A 17,939-nucleotide genomic window follows, 5' to 3' on the forward strand; every position below is an offset into this window, starting at 1 on the left:
TAGTCTCCTTTCCAGACCCCAGGCGCACACGCGGATGAGTCAGGTCTCACTCGGCCTCACCCTCTGCCACCCCTTGGTTCAGTTTCCCGGGTTGCCCGCCTAGTTTGCAGCTGGAAAACCCCAGAAAAACTCAACTTCGAGATGCTTCCCCACTCGGAGGAAGTAGCTCCCCCAGTCTCCTTCACCCCAAGCTGGCCACCTGCCTGTGAACATGGAGAGTCCCCAGCGCAGGTAACCAGAGGCATCGTCTGATTCCTTGCCCCTGGAGTTCTATAAGAGAGACTCAACGCAGCCCGGAGTAGGGATGGAAGGGGGTTATGGAGTCAGACTGCAGCCCGAGAGTGTTCCCTGTCGAGTGCCAGCGTTTACACACACTCAGGCACGCGCTCTTGGGCACACACTCACACACACACACTCACACACACACCACTGGACTAGGGGAACAGATGTACTGAACATCTGTGGTGTGAGATGCTCCCTTGCTCTCCAACTTCACAACCCCTTCTGTTCCCTCTCCCCCGCCCCCCATAAAGGGGAACGTTAGAGAAGTTTGTGTGTGTGTGTGTGTGTGTGTGTGTGTGTGTGTGTGTGTGTGTGTGTGTGTGTGTCTTTTTTTCCCCCAGCCCGGGCCTAAGTGAGTATGTGTATGAATGCATAATAATGTTTCATGGGCCCGCTCGCTCCCAGTACTCACAGTAAATTACATAAACATACATAATTTATGCAGCATTCAGGACTGTGGGAAGTAATTTAATTTTGCCTCATGCTGTGACCTTAGAATTAAGGAAAGAGAAAAGGGAGTGGTGGGAATCCCTTAAGGTAGGATCCGTACCTATCCCACCAGGTGGGTAAACTGAAGGTGCAGTTGCCCTGGGGGCGATCTCTTTATGGAAGCGAAATACCTGGAAACGAAGATAGTCGGGGAGAAAGTGTGCCTCCTTAAACGTCTTCCTTCTCAAATACACACTCAACTTCAAAGGATAGAAGGAAGAAGGAGGTAGGGGAAGCACATAAAGTAGAGAAAGCTACTCTGTCAAATGAAATTGTCAGGCAAGTGGCTAACCTCACTCAACCATAGATTAGATACATGGCAGGATTTGCCCATGAAGGCTTGGGCCTCTTCTTAAGACCCTTTTGCAAACTAGTGACTTGGGAAGTGTGTGTACTTAACATCCATCCTCCAGCTAGATCAGGTGTATCAGGGTGTAGATTTTTCTTCCCTGTCACCTGTTAGTTCTTGGTAAGAGCTGTCAGATCCCAGATCGATTGAATAATCAATAGAGAAAAAGATCCATCATGGAAACTGTCCCCAGGAAGGAGGGGGGGGGGTAAAGTTGCCCTTTATTCCCTTACCAAATGTAGGCCTTTCCCACAAAGTTTCCATGTGCTCCAGTCCCCCTGACCCCATTAATTCCTGGCCCATTCTCTGCTCTGTGGCCTCTGGTTATCTTGCCTGCAGTCTGCCCACATTCCCTTTTGGCCATTGGTTTGGAGTGAATTCTGTAAGGAAAAGTTTCTTAAGCCCTTCATAAAATCTTTGAGGGCCATGCTGTTTGTTTTATCTAATAAAAATTGTACATGATTCACTTTCCCAGAAAATACACAGGCACATATACACAGTGCAGAATTGCAGAGGCCAGGATTAAAAAATAGGAACCCTACTCATCAGTTTTAGTCGAAGCCCCTTTATTTCTCTACCTTAAGCCAGACTGTTCCATCAGCCTCAGCCACATAAATTTTGAGATTTTTCCATCTATCCCTTTCAAAAGAATGAGCAATGTTTGAAAATGAAAACTAGATCCCCTCTTTCCCAATCCTTTCACTTTGCCTTGCTCCATGTAGCTAAATGGGGTGAATACAAATGATTTATGTTTTTCTGGCTAGGTTAAGGAAACTCAAGGGAGATGTGTTCTGCTTCAAGACATGAAAAAAAATCCTTATAACTGTAATGCGAAGGCTTTGTAGTATTTTTAAACCTTTGATTCAGTCCATATGTGACATCTGAACACCGCCAAAAACTGTCTGTTTCAAAACACACTCACACACACACTCTCTCCTGCTAGCAGGAGGGAAAAGTTGCATTTTTAAAGCGGTGATGGTGGAGAAGGATGGTTGGGTCTGTCTAAATTATTGAGTAAGTCTTGTTCTGCGCTGCGTGTACGTCACCCCCTGCATTTGCACTGGCTTTTAAGGAAAACGATCACAAACGCATAGAAAACAACTTTCGAGGGCTTACCTGCTTCTCCTATCACTCCGGGTCCTGAAAAGCTGAGAGCTAAAGAAACCCAGAGAAGATGAAATGTATCCATTTTTGGAGAAGGGGCTTTCTCCAGGGCTGATGTGGAGATCTTCCTGGGGAACCGAAAGTCTCTCTTGGGTGTCTCTTATTTTTCTCCTCAGAATTTCTTCCGCAAGTGTTCCTAATTGTCTCGTTTCCCTCCTCCGGGGTCCCGATGTCCCGTCTTCTACCCTTCTGCTGGCTTTGCGAACCCACCGCACCTCAACAGGAGGAAGGACAGCTCTCGAAATCAGAAGAGAGAAAGAAGGGAAGAGGGTATTGCTTTCCTCCTTTTAAAAAAAACGGATTCTCTCCAGTTCCTTAAAGTGTCATTGCCTTTATCCTATAATATCACGAGCATTGACCGAAAGCCAGGGGTAAAAAAATAAAATAAAATAAAAATAAAAGAGGTTTGCCTTTGGGCATCACACAAGCCACAAGCGAATGTCTAATTTCAAGCCCATCCACTGATATACAGACTTCCACATAGACACACACACGGCACAGACACGCGGCGGAGGGACAGACAATCTGCCCGCATCGGTCAGTTCTCCCTCCTCGCTGCGTCTCCCTGAGCGGGATTGTCCTCGGAGGTCCGCGGCTGAGCTGGGCGCAGTTCCCCCAGTCTGACCAGTTTCAGGGGGAGTGTGTGGGAAGAGCAGGCTTCTGGAGGCAGTTCAGGGATTTATACTGTGTGTGAGGCTGCGGCGGCGGCGGCGGCGGCGGCGGCTGCTGCTAAGGCTGAGGAAGCTGCCTTCATCTGAACGATGATGATCGGGGCTAAGAGTTGAGTCTGTCCCCCGTCCACCCTGTTCCGCCTCCTCTTCCTTCTGCTCCGAGTCGGTGCGTGCGTGTGTGTGTGTGTGTGTGTGTGTGTGTGTGTGTGTGTGAGGATGTTCAGAGGCTTGTGGGCTCGGTGCCTTCTTCTCTTTCTTTGCCTCCCCTTCAGCTCCTCGCAGCCTTTTCAGGCAAAGCAGCATGTGGATGTCAGAGCAGAGGCAGAGCTATCCGATTACACGCCGGTTCAGGGCCCGCCCCTTCTGTGTTCCTGATTAAAGAGGCAAACGCGGAGACACACGGCACTGAGCGGCGCTCAGACCCAGCTCGAACATCCGAGCGGTGGCAGCAGCCGCCGCCGCAACAGCAGCTCCCTGCACCCAGCCAGCCAGCCAGCCAGCCGCAAGATCAAAGTTAATCCAGCTCCCACCCAGACTCCCCTTCCCACCTCCAATCCACAACTGGCGGCCGGGAGCAAAGCCCTGCCGCGAGAGCAAAGAGCCCGGCCCGGGGCTCGGTCCCTCAGTCTATTAATTCCTTTGCCTGGGACTGAGCCCCTTTCAAAGAGCCATCCGCTCGCTCCCCATCTCTCGAGACAGACAACGGCAGGAACCGGAATAAATCTCTGTTCTCCCTAAATTCAAAACAAATTCCTTGTTGACTCGGGCGCCACCCACACGGAACACAGCACAATACAACACCACACATGCGGTTGACAAGTGAAGTTGGATAGGCTGCGGTGCTCGAGGTGGGTTGCCTGAGCGATCCGGGGCGGGCAGCTTCGCCCATCCATCCGTGCCTACAGGCAGAGCAGCAGTGCGTGGCGGCGACACAGAAGCCATCAGTCAGGGCTAGGCTAAAACCAAAAACACCCTGAGGCTTTACTAGTCATAGCCTCTGTCATGTCCCAAACATGTCCTCCCGCCCCCCCTTTTCCTAAGTGAACGAGCTTCGCACACTTCCCCACCTTCAAGATCAGAGCGAGAAAAGAGCGGAGGGTGGGGAACACCCATGTTAATCAGCGCCGTCAGTAGTCTTTTGAGAGGTTTTTGATTTTTTTTCTCTTAAGTACAGGTGCTGAGATAGACCCCTGGTCCTGGAAATGCCATCCAGACTACGTACTTATGGCTCATATTTTTCCCCCGGTGATGTGGTCACAAATGCTCAGAGAAGGAAAAAAAGCAGCATTATGCCAACTATTTTTAAATGGAGGCGTGAAAACCGTTTAGAGCGAGCCGCAAGCTAACAGTTGGGGAAACACTTGTATCTTTGTTTCTTAGAATGGTTTTTTTGTGGCTTCCAAACTGTCTTGCTTCACTAAGCACCTATTACTACATTATCATAAAGACAAGAACAGTAAGAGTCAAAATAATGGCCCACATATGCATACGCTGCAAACTCCACAGAACTAGGAAAAAAATAAAAAGTTCTGGAGACAAGAAACACACACACATACTTCTGACTCATGTTCTTCTTTACAGAGTGTGGGATTCTCCTGGGTGGTTTACCTCCTTATCTAGACTTGGCTTTAGCTTTGTTTATCACTTTTAGTGTTTGAGAAATCTGTAACTCCCGCTTTACTGCTATTTACACTTAGATAATGAAAACAAAATTGAATCAGAAGTGATTTGCAAAGAGTTGATCCAAAACATAACACAGATTTTACAGTGTCATGTAAATTCCCCGAATAGAGTATCCTGCTGTTAATCTTAGATGCCTGCTCTGAAAGGGCACAGAACAGAGGGTTACTGAGCCCTTGCAGAAGGGCCAGTCCACAGTGTGGCCTAAAGGCAACATTTCATCTTCCACAAAGGAGGCATTTTTTTTTTTAAAGAAGGAGAGAAGCATCCAAATTATTACAAACATTAGATTTTTTTTCACTTCAAGTTCAGTTTGAAAGTATCTCCCCATATTTAACTATGATCCAAATTATATCTCTGATAAGTAGAGGTTCCAGCTGATAGCCAAGAATGGGTCAACTTGGATCTAGAGAGATAAAGCCAGATGGTGAGAAGTTAACAAGATGAATAAGGCATTTCCTTTCTCTGGACTAAAGTTTTCTCAAATAGAAAGTGAAGGAGTTGAACTAGATAATTTCTAAGACGCTCTACTATAAATCCTATGAAAGCAGTTCAAAAAATTAAAAAAAAGAAAAGAAACATGAGCTTTGGTGACTGTCACCATAATCACCAAAGGAAGTTGGACATGGAACATTTAAGTGATAACTCCTTCAACCATCCCAACATGTGGCAACTCTATTATATTCATTATTTTAAAACTATATGTAATCAATATTACTTCCAACTGGTTTGGAGATGTGAGTAAGGGAATATGGGGAAGGAAGCTAGAAGAAAGAAGCCAGGAAAGTAAAGAATGCCATCACCTAAATGGCATAAAATCATATGAAGATATTAATGGAATTAATAGGATTTAAAGCTAGTAAAAGCTTTGAGATCATCTAGTTCTTTGTTTTACAGATAGGGAAACTGAGTCTCAAAGAGGTCATAGATTCAGAGAAATGATTTCTTCAAAGTCATATAGCTCATTAAGTAACAGAGTAAGGAATCAAATCCAAATCCTGTTCCTCCAAATCCAGTTGTCTTTATACCATATCACACATCCCCTTACTAAGGTTTCCAGTGCTCTGTCTTATTTATCTAGAGGAGTTCTTAGCCTTAAGACCACAGATTTCCAAAGAGCTTATGGAGAGATTTCAGGAGTCCATAAATTTTCAAAAAATCTAACTGGCTTCCTTGGTTATGTTATGTATTTTATGTCCTTAAAAACATTGTCTTCAGAAGAAGTCAATAGGTTTCACCAGAGTGACTGCCAAAAGGGTCTATGATACACAAAAAAGTTAAGAACCACTGCCCTCTATAGAGCCCCTGCTGAATCTAAATACTCATATGGAAGATTGTTAGAATGAAAATTCCTGGACTGTTTGTCCTGCCCTTCAGTGTAAAGACCTGGAGTCCTCAAGAGAGTAAGAGTAGGCCATTATGGGTACAGGCTACTTAATCTTGTTTCCTACTTGGATGATCTGGAGGGACTCTAAAGATAGGTGAAGTCATTCCCCAATGATTTTCTTTCTCTTTTTCCTTTTCCTTGTTCCTTAGCAGCTACATTTCTAATTTGCTCACCAGAGCCTTTGAGACACAACTGACCAACCTTTGGAGAGTGTTTTGTATCAAGCTGGTATATCCTTTGAGTAACTTGGTAGAATACTATGGAATGTATCAAATTGCCAGATCACTTTTTTTAAGCAACTGAGAGACTTGCTAAGATATGACTTGATACAAATGATGGTAAACCATGATTTAAAAAAAAAAAAAAAAGTTAGGTTGGTTTTTTTCCCCTCCAATAGAGTTGTATCTTAGGATTTCCAAACACTTCGCATAAAGGAAATACCAGATCCCAATTAGAAATGTTGAATTCCAGGAGGGGAGGGACCATTTGGGTCAGTTGACCAGCCCTCTCTTTTATAGATAAGGAAACTGTGGTGAGGTAAAAATGAAGTGATTTACTTAATATCATAAAAGTGAGTTGACAAGGGAATGGAATTTGGAATCTGGGTGTTCTGACTCTTAGCTCAAAAATTTCCACGAATGATACTGAATTATTTCCTTATTTAGCAAATTGAAAGATAACTGAGATTCTGAGACATTGCTTTTCATGAATGCAAGCCTCCCCTGCGCTAAGATTTGAGCTCTAGATTATATCTATGTTAAGGCAACATCTAATCTAGTAGCTATCATTATACCAGGTTCCTTTATTTCTTATCTTTGGCAAATTGCAGTCAGTACTGCTTTCTAGGCCCCTTCAAATAGCTTCCTGTTTTTGATTAGGCAAGAAAGGTCCATGTTGGAAGTCCACCAGGGACAGGAAATGCTCAACCAAGCAGCACCATCACAGGAACTACTCTATCTGGTTGTAAGGCAGACCAAAGGGCTATGGGTAATGTCATCTGTAGCTTTGGGAGATATAATCTCATCCTGAGTCTTACTTGATTTGAGGGTTTTCCAGGAGAACAAGTTGACTCCAGGACCTAGTCAAATTGGCCCTGGAAAAAACAGAACAAAACAAGATTGGAAGACCAATCTATAGAAGCCACCCAACTATACTCCCAGGTCAATTCAGCCTGATTAGATACTCTAGTTTGGGGCTTACTCAGACAAGGTTGGGAGACCAATCTATAGTAGCCACTCAATTAACTCCCAGGTCAATTCAGCTTGATATAGATTCTCTAGTTTGGAGATTGCTTAGAAGGACTAGAAATGCTTTATCTCAATTCAAATCCCAGGGAGTTGGCTGGAATCATGTAGCTTTCTGGGAAGCAGAGAAAATTTGAGGTAATTTACTCAGCTCTGTAGGAACTATAGAGAGGGAGTAGATGCCTCATAGATGGCACCCAACTGAGAGTGACTGGTTTAATGAGTAAAGGTGGTTTGGAACTAGTAGTGAAATGTGTAATTAGTGGTAACATCAATGACTTATCTAGGGCAATTTGCTCTTGAATTGCAACATAAGAATAGAAAATTAAAAATCCTATTGTACATTCCAACACTCTGACAAGAAAGGATATTGTAAGGATGAAGCAAGAATATAGAGGATGCTAACAGAATTTCCCAATCAGCCACACCTTGGTGGAAAGTGAGGTGCTCTGGGAGGCAAGTTTTATTTGAACACACCCATATGAGGAAATCCCAAGAGTCAGTGGACCTGAATTCAACTTTTCAGTTTGCAAACTGGACAAATTAAAATACCTTTCTGGGTCCCAATTTTCTTTATCTATAAAATGAGAGACTACCCTTGGATGAATTCTGAGGTTTTTTTCCAGTACTTCCTATTTAATATTCCTTTATCTATGCCATCCATGGATTTTCAAACAAGTGATGACAATGTTTCTTATTAGCCCCAGAAGCATCCAAAAGTAACACCTAAAGGCAGAGGACTGGATCTCCAACATTCCTCATGTCATCTTGATGACCAAGTATAAGAATTCTTTCCAGCGGAGTTAAGAAATCCTACTAGGAATTTATGACTACCTGATTTTGGTGGTTAGGTCAGAAGATCATAGAACTAAAGTTGGAAAGGAAGGTAGTTGGAATTAACAAGAGGAGAGAATCCTCCCCTCATTCCTCACCACCCCTTTCAATCAGTGGTCCTCAGTGGAGATTTTCTCGACCCTGCAGTGGTATATTTTTAGGGAGATTGCATTCATCATATTGTATATATTAAGTGTGCATGGATGCATGGGGCTGCCGGATAGTGTACAAGGAAACCAAACAGACACAGTTCCTGCTTCCTGGGGCAGCCCCAAGAACACCTTGTCTATGACCTAAAATTTCAAAGGTCAAGAACTGACTCAGCCCATACCACCAGTCATATGATAAGGTCCCTTATCTTTGTGCTAACATCAACAAGCTCTCAACCCTGGAAGAGAGAGATATGAGGTGTAATTGCATTTTAATCTTTCACTGACCACACTGCCCTTGTTAATGTTTAGCCTTAGCAGTCTCTGAGGCTAAGCTTGGATTCCAAAATGATGGATGCTCATCCCTTATTCCTTTCTCTGTTGTTGTAGCTAAAGCCTGGACTTTTGCTCTATCCAAGAAAGAATGTCTGAGTCAAGCATGTTGTTTCATTCATCCTTTAAATATACAGTATTTTTCTTCTCGTCCTCTAATTCTCAGTGGATGCCCAATAAGTTTCTACTTCAGTATTCCTCCAGGTAAGCTCCTAGAATCCCTAAGGTTTTCTTTGAAATGTGGAATCCTTAGCACCTCAAAGGCCTTAACATTGGACTAGGTTTACCTCAAAGTAAGACACTGACTAAAGGGGAAAAAAATTGGGAAAAAAAGGAAAAAGTAATGAACTGAGAAGGGAAAAAACACACACAAAATGAAACTAAATTGGCAAAATTCAGCCAAATTTCACTGCAGTACCGGGCACAAAAAATAAGAAACCTACTATACTGTAATAATAGATAAGCAATACTATTATTCACATCCAGGGGCAACTTGTGCTCTAGGAAGGCCTCAGTCTTCCCAGCAGGAAATTTAAAGCATGATACATCCCATTTCCTGTAAAAGACAATAGAAATGGTCTCATTTGTAGAGGTCATCTTATGGAAGTCTTTATTTTACAGAAAAGAAAACTGAAACCCAGAAAAGTTGAGTGATTTGCTCAAGATCACATTGCTAATACATTGATTGACAAAGAATCTGAATTTGAATCTTTGCAGTAGTAAGTCAGATTTGGTTGTTTATTATGGAGTCACTCTGGCTCTTTAAGAAGTAATAGTGGGGGCAGCTAGTTGGTGAATTGAATAGAATGCAATGACCTGAGTTCAAATTTGACCTCAGACACTTAAAACTTCCTAGCTGTGTGATCCTGGACATTGCCTCAGGGGGAAAAAAGTAATACTAAGGAAGACTATAGACATTCGGTCTCTGTACCCCTGTCCAGGTCAAATCACTTTCAGTTCCCCTTCCACTATGGCTTGGTAATTAAAATTAGATCTGTGCATGCATCAACAGGTCTTGAGGGAACAATTCGAGTTCCATCTTGTTCTCAACACGTGGGTCCCCAGCCAAGAAATTGCCCCTGGCAACCCCACGTTTGAGCATTCTTTCAAATCTGGGGTCTAGGAATCAGGCTGGGTCCACCATAGGCATGTAGAAGCCAGGTCTACACCTTGGCTTTTGGGTCAACCTTACATATGGATCAGAGCCATGGGACAAAGTATCAAAACATCAAAGCAAAAAATCAAAGCATATTCTACTGGGGGAAAATAAGATATTAATATATATATGTATATATATGTGTGTGTGTATATATATATATATATATATATACATATATAAAGATATGTAAAGATAGCTTTCAACATTCATTTTTGTATAACTTTGGTTTCAAATTTTTTCTTTCTCTCTCTTTTTCCCTCCTCCCCAAGAGAACAAGCAATCTGAAATAGGTTAAATATGTGTAATCCTTTTAACATATTTCCATATTTGTCATGTTGTGCAAGAAAAATCAGATTAAAAAGGGAAAAAATCATGAGAAAGAAAAAACAAACAAACAAAAAAGTGAAAACATTATATTTTGATCCACATTCAGTCTCCATAGTTCTCTCTCTGCTTGTGGATGGCATTTCTCATCCCAGATCTTTTGGAATCATCTTGAATCATTGCATTGCTGAGAAGGGCCAAATCTATCCCAATTGATCATCACATAATCTTGTTACTATTGTTGTACATATTACTTTCTTTTTTTTATTATAGCTTTTTATATACAAAACATATGCATGGATAATTTTTCAACATCGACTCTTGCAAAAACTTCTGTTTGAACTTTTCCCCTCCTTCCCTCCACCCTGTCCCTTAGATGGCAGGTAGTCCCATACATGTTAAAAATGTTAAAATATATGTACATGTTACTTTTAAAGATAGCTACACCATTTCTCTGAAACTTTTCTGAGCTATCAAAACTTACTCAGTTCTAGGTCCATTTTCCCTGGGGTCTTGCTAGGTAATTGAAGCTAATGATAAACATCCACAATAAAGTATAATGACTGGTTGGGGTTGAATCTGTTGCCCCTTCCACATAGAGTCTGCATTTTAATGTGGCCTTCAGCGCTTAATCACAGAGGAGTGAGTAATGTGGGAATTATAGACACCTTGACAGGGAATTGGGAGAGATATTTTATTGCAGGAGAACTTTTTTCAGGCCTTTTTGAAGGCTAGCTAGGCTGCTTCATAGCTAGTCTATAGGACCAGCAGCCAACCGAGAGATTATTATGGCACTAGTGAACAAAGGTCTTACATGCAGCATTGAAAACAATTGAAAATAAAAATGTGGCAGGCAAATTTTGGGATTAAATTACAAAAATCATTTCTATTGTAAGACTTTTAAAGAAACTCATAGGAAAATGTTCTTTGAAGATGGAATTTTCCAGGATTTGATTGAGCTCACTGACTGATTTTCTTACAAAGTTTAAACGATCTATTTTCTAATATCTATTTCCCTCCCTCCCATCCCTATTTGTATGTGTGTGCAGGAGCAAATACACTATGATATAACCCATAGAACTATGGGAGTTGGGATCATTGTTGTTTTTTCAGGTTGCAATCTGTGACTAATGATGCCTTAATTAGACATCTTGATGTCGGGTTATTGTCGTATTATGAAAGAAAGAACTGCTCATTTGAGCTTGAAAGTAGTGACTGAAAGGAGAAAGCTGGGGAGCTGACCTTTAGATGCTAAAGATGCTTCAGGGTGGGTCAATTCACACCCACCAAAGTCATTAGTCTCCAATCTCCTTCCTAATATTTACTCCCACACAGTTTACCCAGCTGCCAATCAAATCTGTATCACAGGAGAGGAAGTGTGTTAGAGCTCACTTTAAAAAATAAAAATAATAATATTGTAGAAGCATTGCCCCTCTCAACTTCCAAACCTTGATTATATCTTAAGTTAAAAGCAAATGTGTTTATTATCATTAAACTTCTTTCCCCCTGGCTTATCATTCACTGCTTTTCTTCCTTTTTAAGTCTAGAGTAGTAATGTGCTTGGAGACCATCAGGGGGCAGCTGTGACCAGAAAAGAAAACATCAGATTAAATGAAAGCCCAGAAAAATCCTAAGAAAAAAAAAGAAACCCCAAACCAAAAAATTACCCAATGGCTATCCCCCAAGAAATCACGAGGAGAGATGAAAAAACAAAGAAATGAAAAAGAGAAAGAGAAACAATTTAACAAGAGACAGAAATGGGAAGGGAAAGAAAGTAAATAAATACAACCCAGCTAAATACTAGTAGAAAGGAAACTGAGAAGGGATAAGTTGGGAAAGTGAAAGAAAAAATTTAAACTTTTAAACTTTTTTTTTTTAGTTTAAAGAGAAATCACAAAACTCATATATGTGGAACTTTCAAGATTCTCTGCCTACATCAAACATACAGTATTCAGTTGGACAATATCAGCAGAGAGACTTGAAGCCTTAGATATGGCCCAAAGGGTAGGGGGAAGGGGATAGTATGTGCCATGGAGAGGTGAAGAGGGGAATAAATAGACCATAAAAAATTCTGCATCTTCAGAATACATTAAACAAATAAAGAAAGAATAGCTTTCAGCCTTTTGGAAGGTAACTAAATTAGGCTGAATATAAAGGTGCAATTCTACTTCTCAATGCAGCAGAGCTAGGAAATGAGGGACTGGGTTTCTTTGGAAACCTGTGCCATAATCCAGAGCTTTCAGGTGCTCTTCAGCCAAATACTCTCTTGGTTTCAGCAGGTTAACTTCATTAAAGCTCCTAGCTACTGCTTTAATGTCTTCGAGGCTCCCCCCGGGTACATTAGGCAGAAACAAGTCCTCTTGGGAGTACTGTACACTGATGTTTTGCATTGAGAATGGAATGCAGGGGCAACACTTATGCTGGAACATTTGAAATGGAAAAGAGCTTCTAAAATACAATAAATACAATTACTTCTAGTTAATGTCTCTCTTCCTTTTCTGCTTTTTTTTTTTAACTTGCTAATGATGAGCCCATTTTATCATCAAAAAGTCAGAATTCAGCACTGAGAAAATATGTATGCATTCTTCTGGGGACTGTTCAAAAGCAGTGAAAGGAAAAAAAGTGGATTGGTACCAGGAGTTTAGGCTCTAAAAGCATATTCCCTATCTTAAAAACAAATAAATAATACTTGAGGGGCACAACTTTGACAGGATCCTCAAAATAAAAGAATTTGCCCTTTCAGTTACTGGTCAGAACTATTCTTCCAAAATGAGACCTTTGTAGGGGCCATTGCCCGAATCTAAAGACGGACTTTGCTTCCAGGGACCCCAGCAGAGTTATCCCCAGGGACATAGTATTGAGTAGCCATGGAGCTACTCCAACTAGAATATCTAAGTTTCTTTAGGGTAGGAATTTTTTCAGTTTTGTCTTTGTATTCCCAATGCCTAGGGGAGTGCTTGGCACATAGTAGGTGCTTAGTAAGTGGTTGTTGAATGGAATTAAATTCCTATTCCCTCACTGCCTAAACCACTTTTCAAAAATAAAGATATATTTCTTTATCTTGATGAGATTCTGTGTTCATGGGGAATAACGACAGATTGTATTGGTAAGCCAGAGAGGGGACTAAGCTAGAAGTTCTCAAAAGTGTGGTTCAGTGAATCTTGGGGATGTCAGAAGCCCTTTCAGAGCATCTACAAATTCAAAATTAGATTTTATTGCTAATATAGTAACTATCTATAAGTATAACCCATATGAACAAAAATTCTTTGGACAGATATTGCAATAATTTTTAATAGTATAAAGATACTGTAAACAAAAAATTGAGAATCATTACTATTAGTATTTTGCAAGGCAATTAGGATTAATTAAATGACTTGCCCAAGGTCACACAGCTAGTAAATGTTAAGTGTCTAAGGCTGGATTTGAACTCCCAGGGCCATTGCTCTATCTACTGTGCCATATAGCTGTCCCCACTGTGATTATTTTGCAGAATTGGCCTCTGTGACCTAAAACCAGTTTTAAGATGGCTCTTAGGAAGGGGCTAGGAGGAGGGATATACATTGAGAAATTTAGGTGATATAAAAATAGAAGATATCAATGACAAAAAAAAAAACAAACCCCTCAACATGTATTAAGTATAACTCTCATTTCCCTCTCTGAATTTCCTTCTTCTGTCCTCACTTCTTTGAAATGTGTTCTTAGAGGGCATATGGCAAACTCTAAGAAATGTTTTAATTTTTACCTGAAACTTGACAAAAGCCAAAACTTCTTAAGGGAGCAATTTTGTTCGCCTTAAATAACTCTCCCACAGCTTTAGTTACAAACTTGTTGGACTGTGGCTGCCTCTTCCCTTGTTAGAACTCAGCAAGGAACTAGTGAACAAATGTGTTTTTTAGATGCTTCATTTGGTCACAGTTAAGCCCCCCCAAAGTAGCTTTTAATCTTTCCGAACACACTTGGCAGCATATTTTCCACTTGCTATACCTGTGTGACTCCATTACCGCTAATAGGATAAATCCTCCTGCTACTCAGTTTCCCCCTATCCTGGGAAAATAGAAGTTTTGCGCCTGACTAGAAAATGTATCTTGGGAAAATTCAGTCTAATAACAGGAAGGATCTTAATCCTTAACCTTAACAATGAAACTACATAACGAAGTGAACTTAAGAATCTTAAATTAAGAGTCAGCAGACCTGGAATCTAGTCTTGGTTATTATATTGATTTTCTTCATGATTTTATTTAATTCATTTAATTTTTCTGTATTTCAGCAGTCTCATTTTTAAAAATGTGGCATCACACTTGCATTCTATTTAATCTTGTTATTGTTTTGGAATATTACTACAATATCATTCTCTTTAAAATGGGATTTGCAATCAAATGGGTCCAACTCAGGATCTACCCAAGAAAATATTAGAACTGAAGTCCCAAACCCTCTCTTTCCAGAGTTATGGTGGCTTCACTTCTAAAGGGATCTTATATGATAGAGGGAGGCAGAGCTGTCCAGGGTAAGACTTTTGGTCTCTAGTCCCAATTCAGTCACTAACTAGCAGTGAGACGGGTCAAGAGCTTTCTCCTCTGATATAATTCCATCCCTCTTTTCTGGAACTCTGTTTCATATGCTACAAAATGAAGGTATTAGATTAGATGATCCATCTGTCAAACTATGATTCTAGGGCCATATTAGAATAAGGATCTAATGTATTTTATTTAAATGTATTTGTAACATGATCTCCTAATTTTCACTATAACTGGCAGGTCAAGTTCTTGGAGCAAAACTATGTTGCTTTCTGGAGTAGCCAGAGGGCACAGTAGATAGAAGACATTTTCCTGAGTTCAAAACTGGCCTTAGACATTTTCTAGCTGTGTGATTCTGGGCAAGCCATTTAACCCTATTTGCCTCAGTCCCCTCATCTGTAAAATGAGAAGGAAATAGCAAAGCACTCCAGTATCTCTGCCAAGAAAAGCCCCCAAAGTTGTCATTAGACAAGCCTGAAACAACCAAATAGTAACCCTCTTAGGGGTTAGGGATAGTTCTCCCTACTACTATTATTCTGAGACCCCATTCTAGTGTGTGTCTCCTTAGTGCTAATCTCCAGTAATTAGTGCCCTAATTTCATTTGCTAATGCTAGTTAATATTTCTTTAGTATTATTTAGGAGCAGCTAATAGCAAAGTGGATAGAACAATCAGGCCTGGTGTCAGAAAGACCTGATTTCAAATTTAGCCTCATACATTTTATTAGTTGTATGATCTTGGGCAAATCACTTAACTCAGTTTGTCTCAGTTTCCTCATCTGCCAAATGAGAAAGAAATGGCAAATAACTCCAGCATCTTTACCAGGAAAATTCTAAATGAAGTAATAATAAACTATATATAACTAAAACAACTAAACAGTATCATTTAATTAGGTAACATCTTCATAATATCATCAATAAGTAAATTAATTAACTTTTATGACAAAAGTTGTAAAGAAAGAAATGGCAAACAACTCCAGTATCTTTATCAGGAAAAACCTAAATGGGGTCATAACAAACTATATATGACTACAACAACTAAACAACAATTTAATTTAACTAGACAACATTTTCAGACTATCATCAATAAGCAAATAACATCAATTAACTTTTACAACAGAATTTTGACTGAACAGTTATAGAAAGAAAAGAAATACAAACATATTTTGTCCTTAACTGGGGAACACTCCCCCAGCTACTACATCAGTCTCTAGGGAAGGTTGATTCAAATTTAAAGTGGCTGTTCCCAGCATTCCTCCCGCCAAGGTCACTTCCTAATAATGGTGCTTAACTAATAGACAATTCGCTTTTTTGTTTGCAGATCATTGAGTCTCTTTTCTAGCAGGTTTATTCACTATTGATCTGGAGGCATGATGGTCAGTTCTGAACGTTGTGCTATCTCCTCCTTGGCTATATCAGTTTCTACGTCATTGGCTCTTTCTAAATTCTGAATGCTCACAAGGTCCTTCTGTCTCCAATATTCCAAAAAGATAAACATAACAAGAGGCAGAAGAAAGAGTAAAGCTGTGTGTAACCCACAGGTTACACAGTGGCCAAGGTGGAAATATTATGTTACCAAATCCGCTGGCCCTTCCCACTGCCTGCACTAGATACTTAAAGTAATTAAGTATCTTCCTCCACTGCCATCAGAGAAGGTCTATTCATCATTGCATTTGTGTGTATGTGTGTGTAGAACAAGTTCCTGCTCAGTAGCCACTTAGAAAGTCTTTCTCCCCAAAGGGAATAAAAGTACAAAAAATTGTTAAGACTACGTGTCCATATTATGAATCAGGAACAAGATCTTTTCCTTAATGTGTATTATGAATTTCTAGAAGCAGCCTCCCCAAGCATCCATAGATGGTACTAGGCAGAGCAAACTGCCCTTGCATGATGGACTGGGTCCCAGTTGGGCCATTCTCCCAATACATATCTATTGCTAAATAAGTAACAGTAGAGGCAAATTGACAGAAGGTAGTTAGCCTTGGAATCAGTAAAAGAGGGGTTCAGATTCTCCTTCAGACTCAACAATTAAGCCCTCAGATGATAAAATTAAATCTCTTAATGCTTCAGGAAGCTCTTTGAAGGACAGTGGGGTCCTAAAGTGCCAGTTGTAGAGGTAAGAAGACCAGTTCAAATCTGGCCTCAGATACTTCCTAGCTGTATGATCCTGGGCATGTCACTTAACTCTGCCTCAGTTTCCTCATTTGTAAAATTAACTGGAAAAGTAACCACTAAGCTAACCACTCCAGTATCTTTGCCAAGAAACCCCCAAATGGAGTAACAAAGAATAGAACAAGTCTGAAACAAATGAACATGAACTCTCTTTGAACATATTATATTATGTCAATTGTCTATTGCCTTAGGTGAAGGCAGTTTCCACATCCTGAATTCCCTACACAGATGAAACCACAGCTCTGAGCACCTTACGCCACCCTCAAAGTAATTACTTAATAAGACTGAGGGTTTTTTTTTTTTAAGCTTCATCTGTCAGGATAAATAACAAAATCTACAGTAGGACACATCAAGGAACTCATACACCACAATTTTAAGAAGTAAATAATTTTTTTTTTTAATCCAAGATTAGCCACTCAACCCCATTACACATTGTCCCTTTTCTCCTTGTCATGCCTGAACTTGCCTTTTCTTTGAATTTTCTGAGAAGGACTTATGATGGAAAGGGTCTGAAATATTCCTCACCAAATTGCTTTCTGCCTGATTTTAGCAGTAATTCAATAAACCTTTAGACTGTTCAAAGGAAAAGGAAAATTTGTCTGTAAAATTTTCTCTTTCTGGTCTTTAAGGGCCTAGTTAATCGAGGGACCTCAGAAATCTCCCTGCTCAGCTGGGTTTTGTGCCTTACTCACCTGATCTAGAACCTTAAAAGTCTAACTTTAATATAAAATCTCCTTTAGCTGAAGCTAAAAGTAGTAGAATTCTTAGCCACCAAACATTTTTTGAAAAAAATATAAATTTGATTAGAAATAGATGACCCAATTTTTTCATCTTTTTTCGCCTGGAACTCTTGCTGCAGTCCAGTGGGATGGGAGAAACAGACCAAGAAAACCCTATTGAGCAATCAATGATACATCATCCTTAAAGAAAGAGAGAGTCAATGGACCTAGCTTATAGTCAAAAGCATATGCCCATGAGTTAATTTTCAAGTTCATTTCCTTAATTGCCTGAAAATCCATGGCTAGGCAAATTGACTTAGAGGCTAGGATGTCAAATAGAACCATCAGGGACCACACACACTTCACTGAGATTTCTTCCCACTCTGAAATTCTGCGTGAAATCATCTGTGATTTTTTTTTACCCTCCAAAAAGAGGTCTAAGATCATAATGGAGCTTCCCTTCACAGCAAG

General features: G+C 40.4%; 1 protein-coding gene across 4 annotated transcripts in view; it reads right to left on the reverse strand.

Annotated features, from left to right (window-relative positions):
• NRP2 (neuropilin 2) overlaps positions 1-3,244 on the reverse strand; it is a 142,633-nt gene extending 139,389 nt beyond the window's left edge. For all 4 annotated transcript variants that reach the window (XM_074298952.1, XM_074298950.1, XM_074298954.1 and 1 more), the window contains exon 1: positions 2,237-3,244. In XM_074298952.1, coding sequence (XP_074155053.1) covers positions 2,237-2,309 — 73 coding nt within the window. In that variant the 5' untranslated portion in view covers positions 2,310-3,244. The remainder of the gene's footprint in view (positions 1-2,236) is intronic.
• Between the last annotated feature and the right edge of the window lie 14,695 nt (positions 3,245-17,939).

Source organism: Sminthopsis crassicaudata, chromosome 3 (genome assembly GCF_048593235.1).
Source record: "Sminthopsis crassicaudata isolate SCR6 chromosome 3, ASM4859323v1, whole genome shotgun sequence".
NCBI lineage: Eukaryota > Metazoa > Chordata > Mammalia > Dasyuromorphia > Dasyuridae > Sminthopsis > Sminthopsis crassicaudata.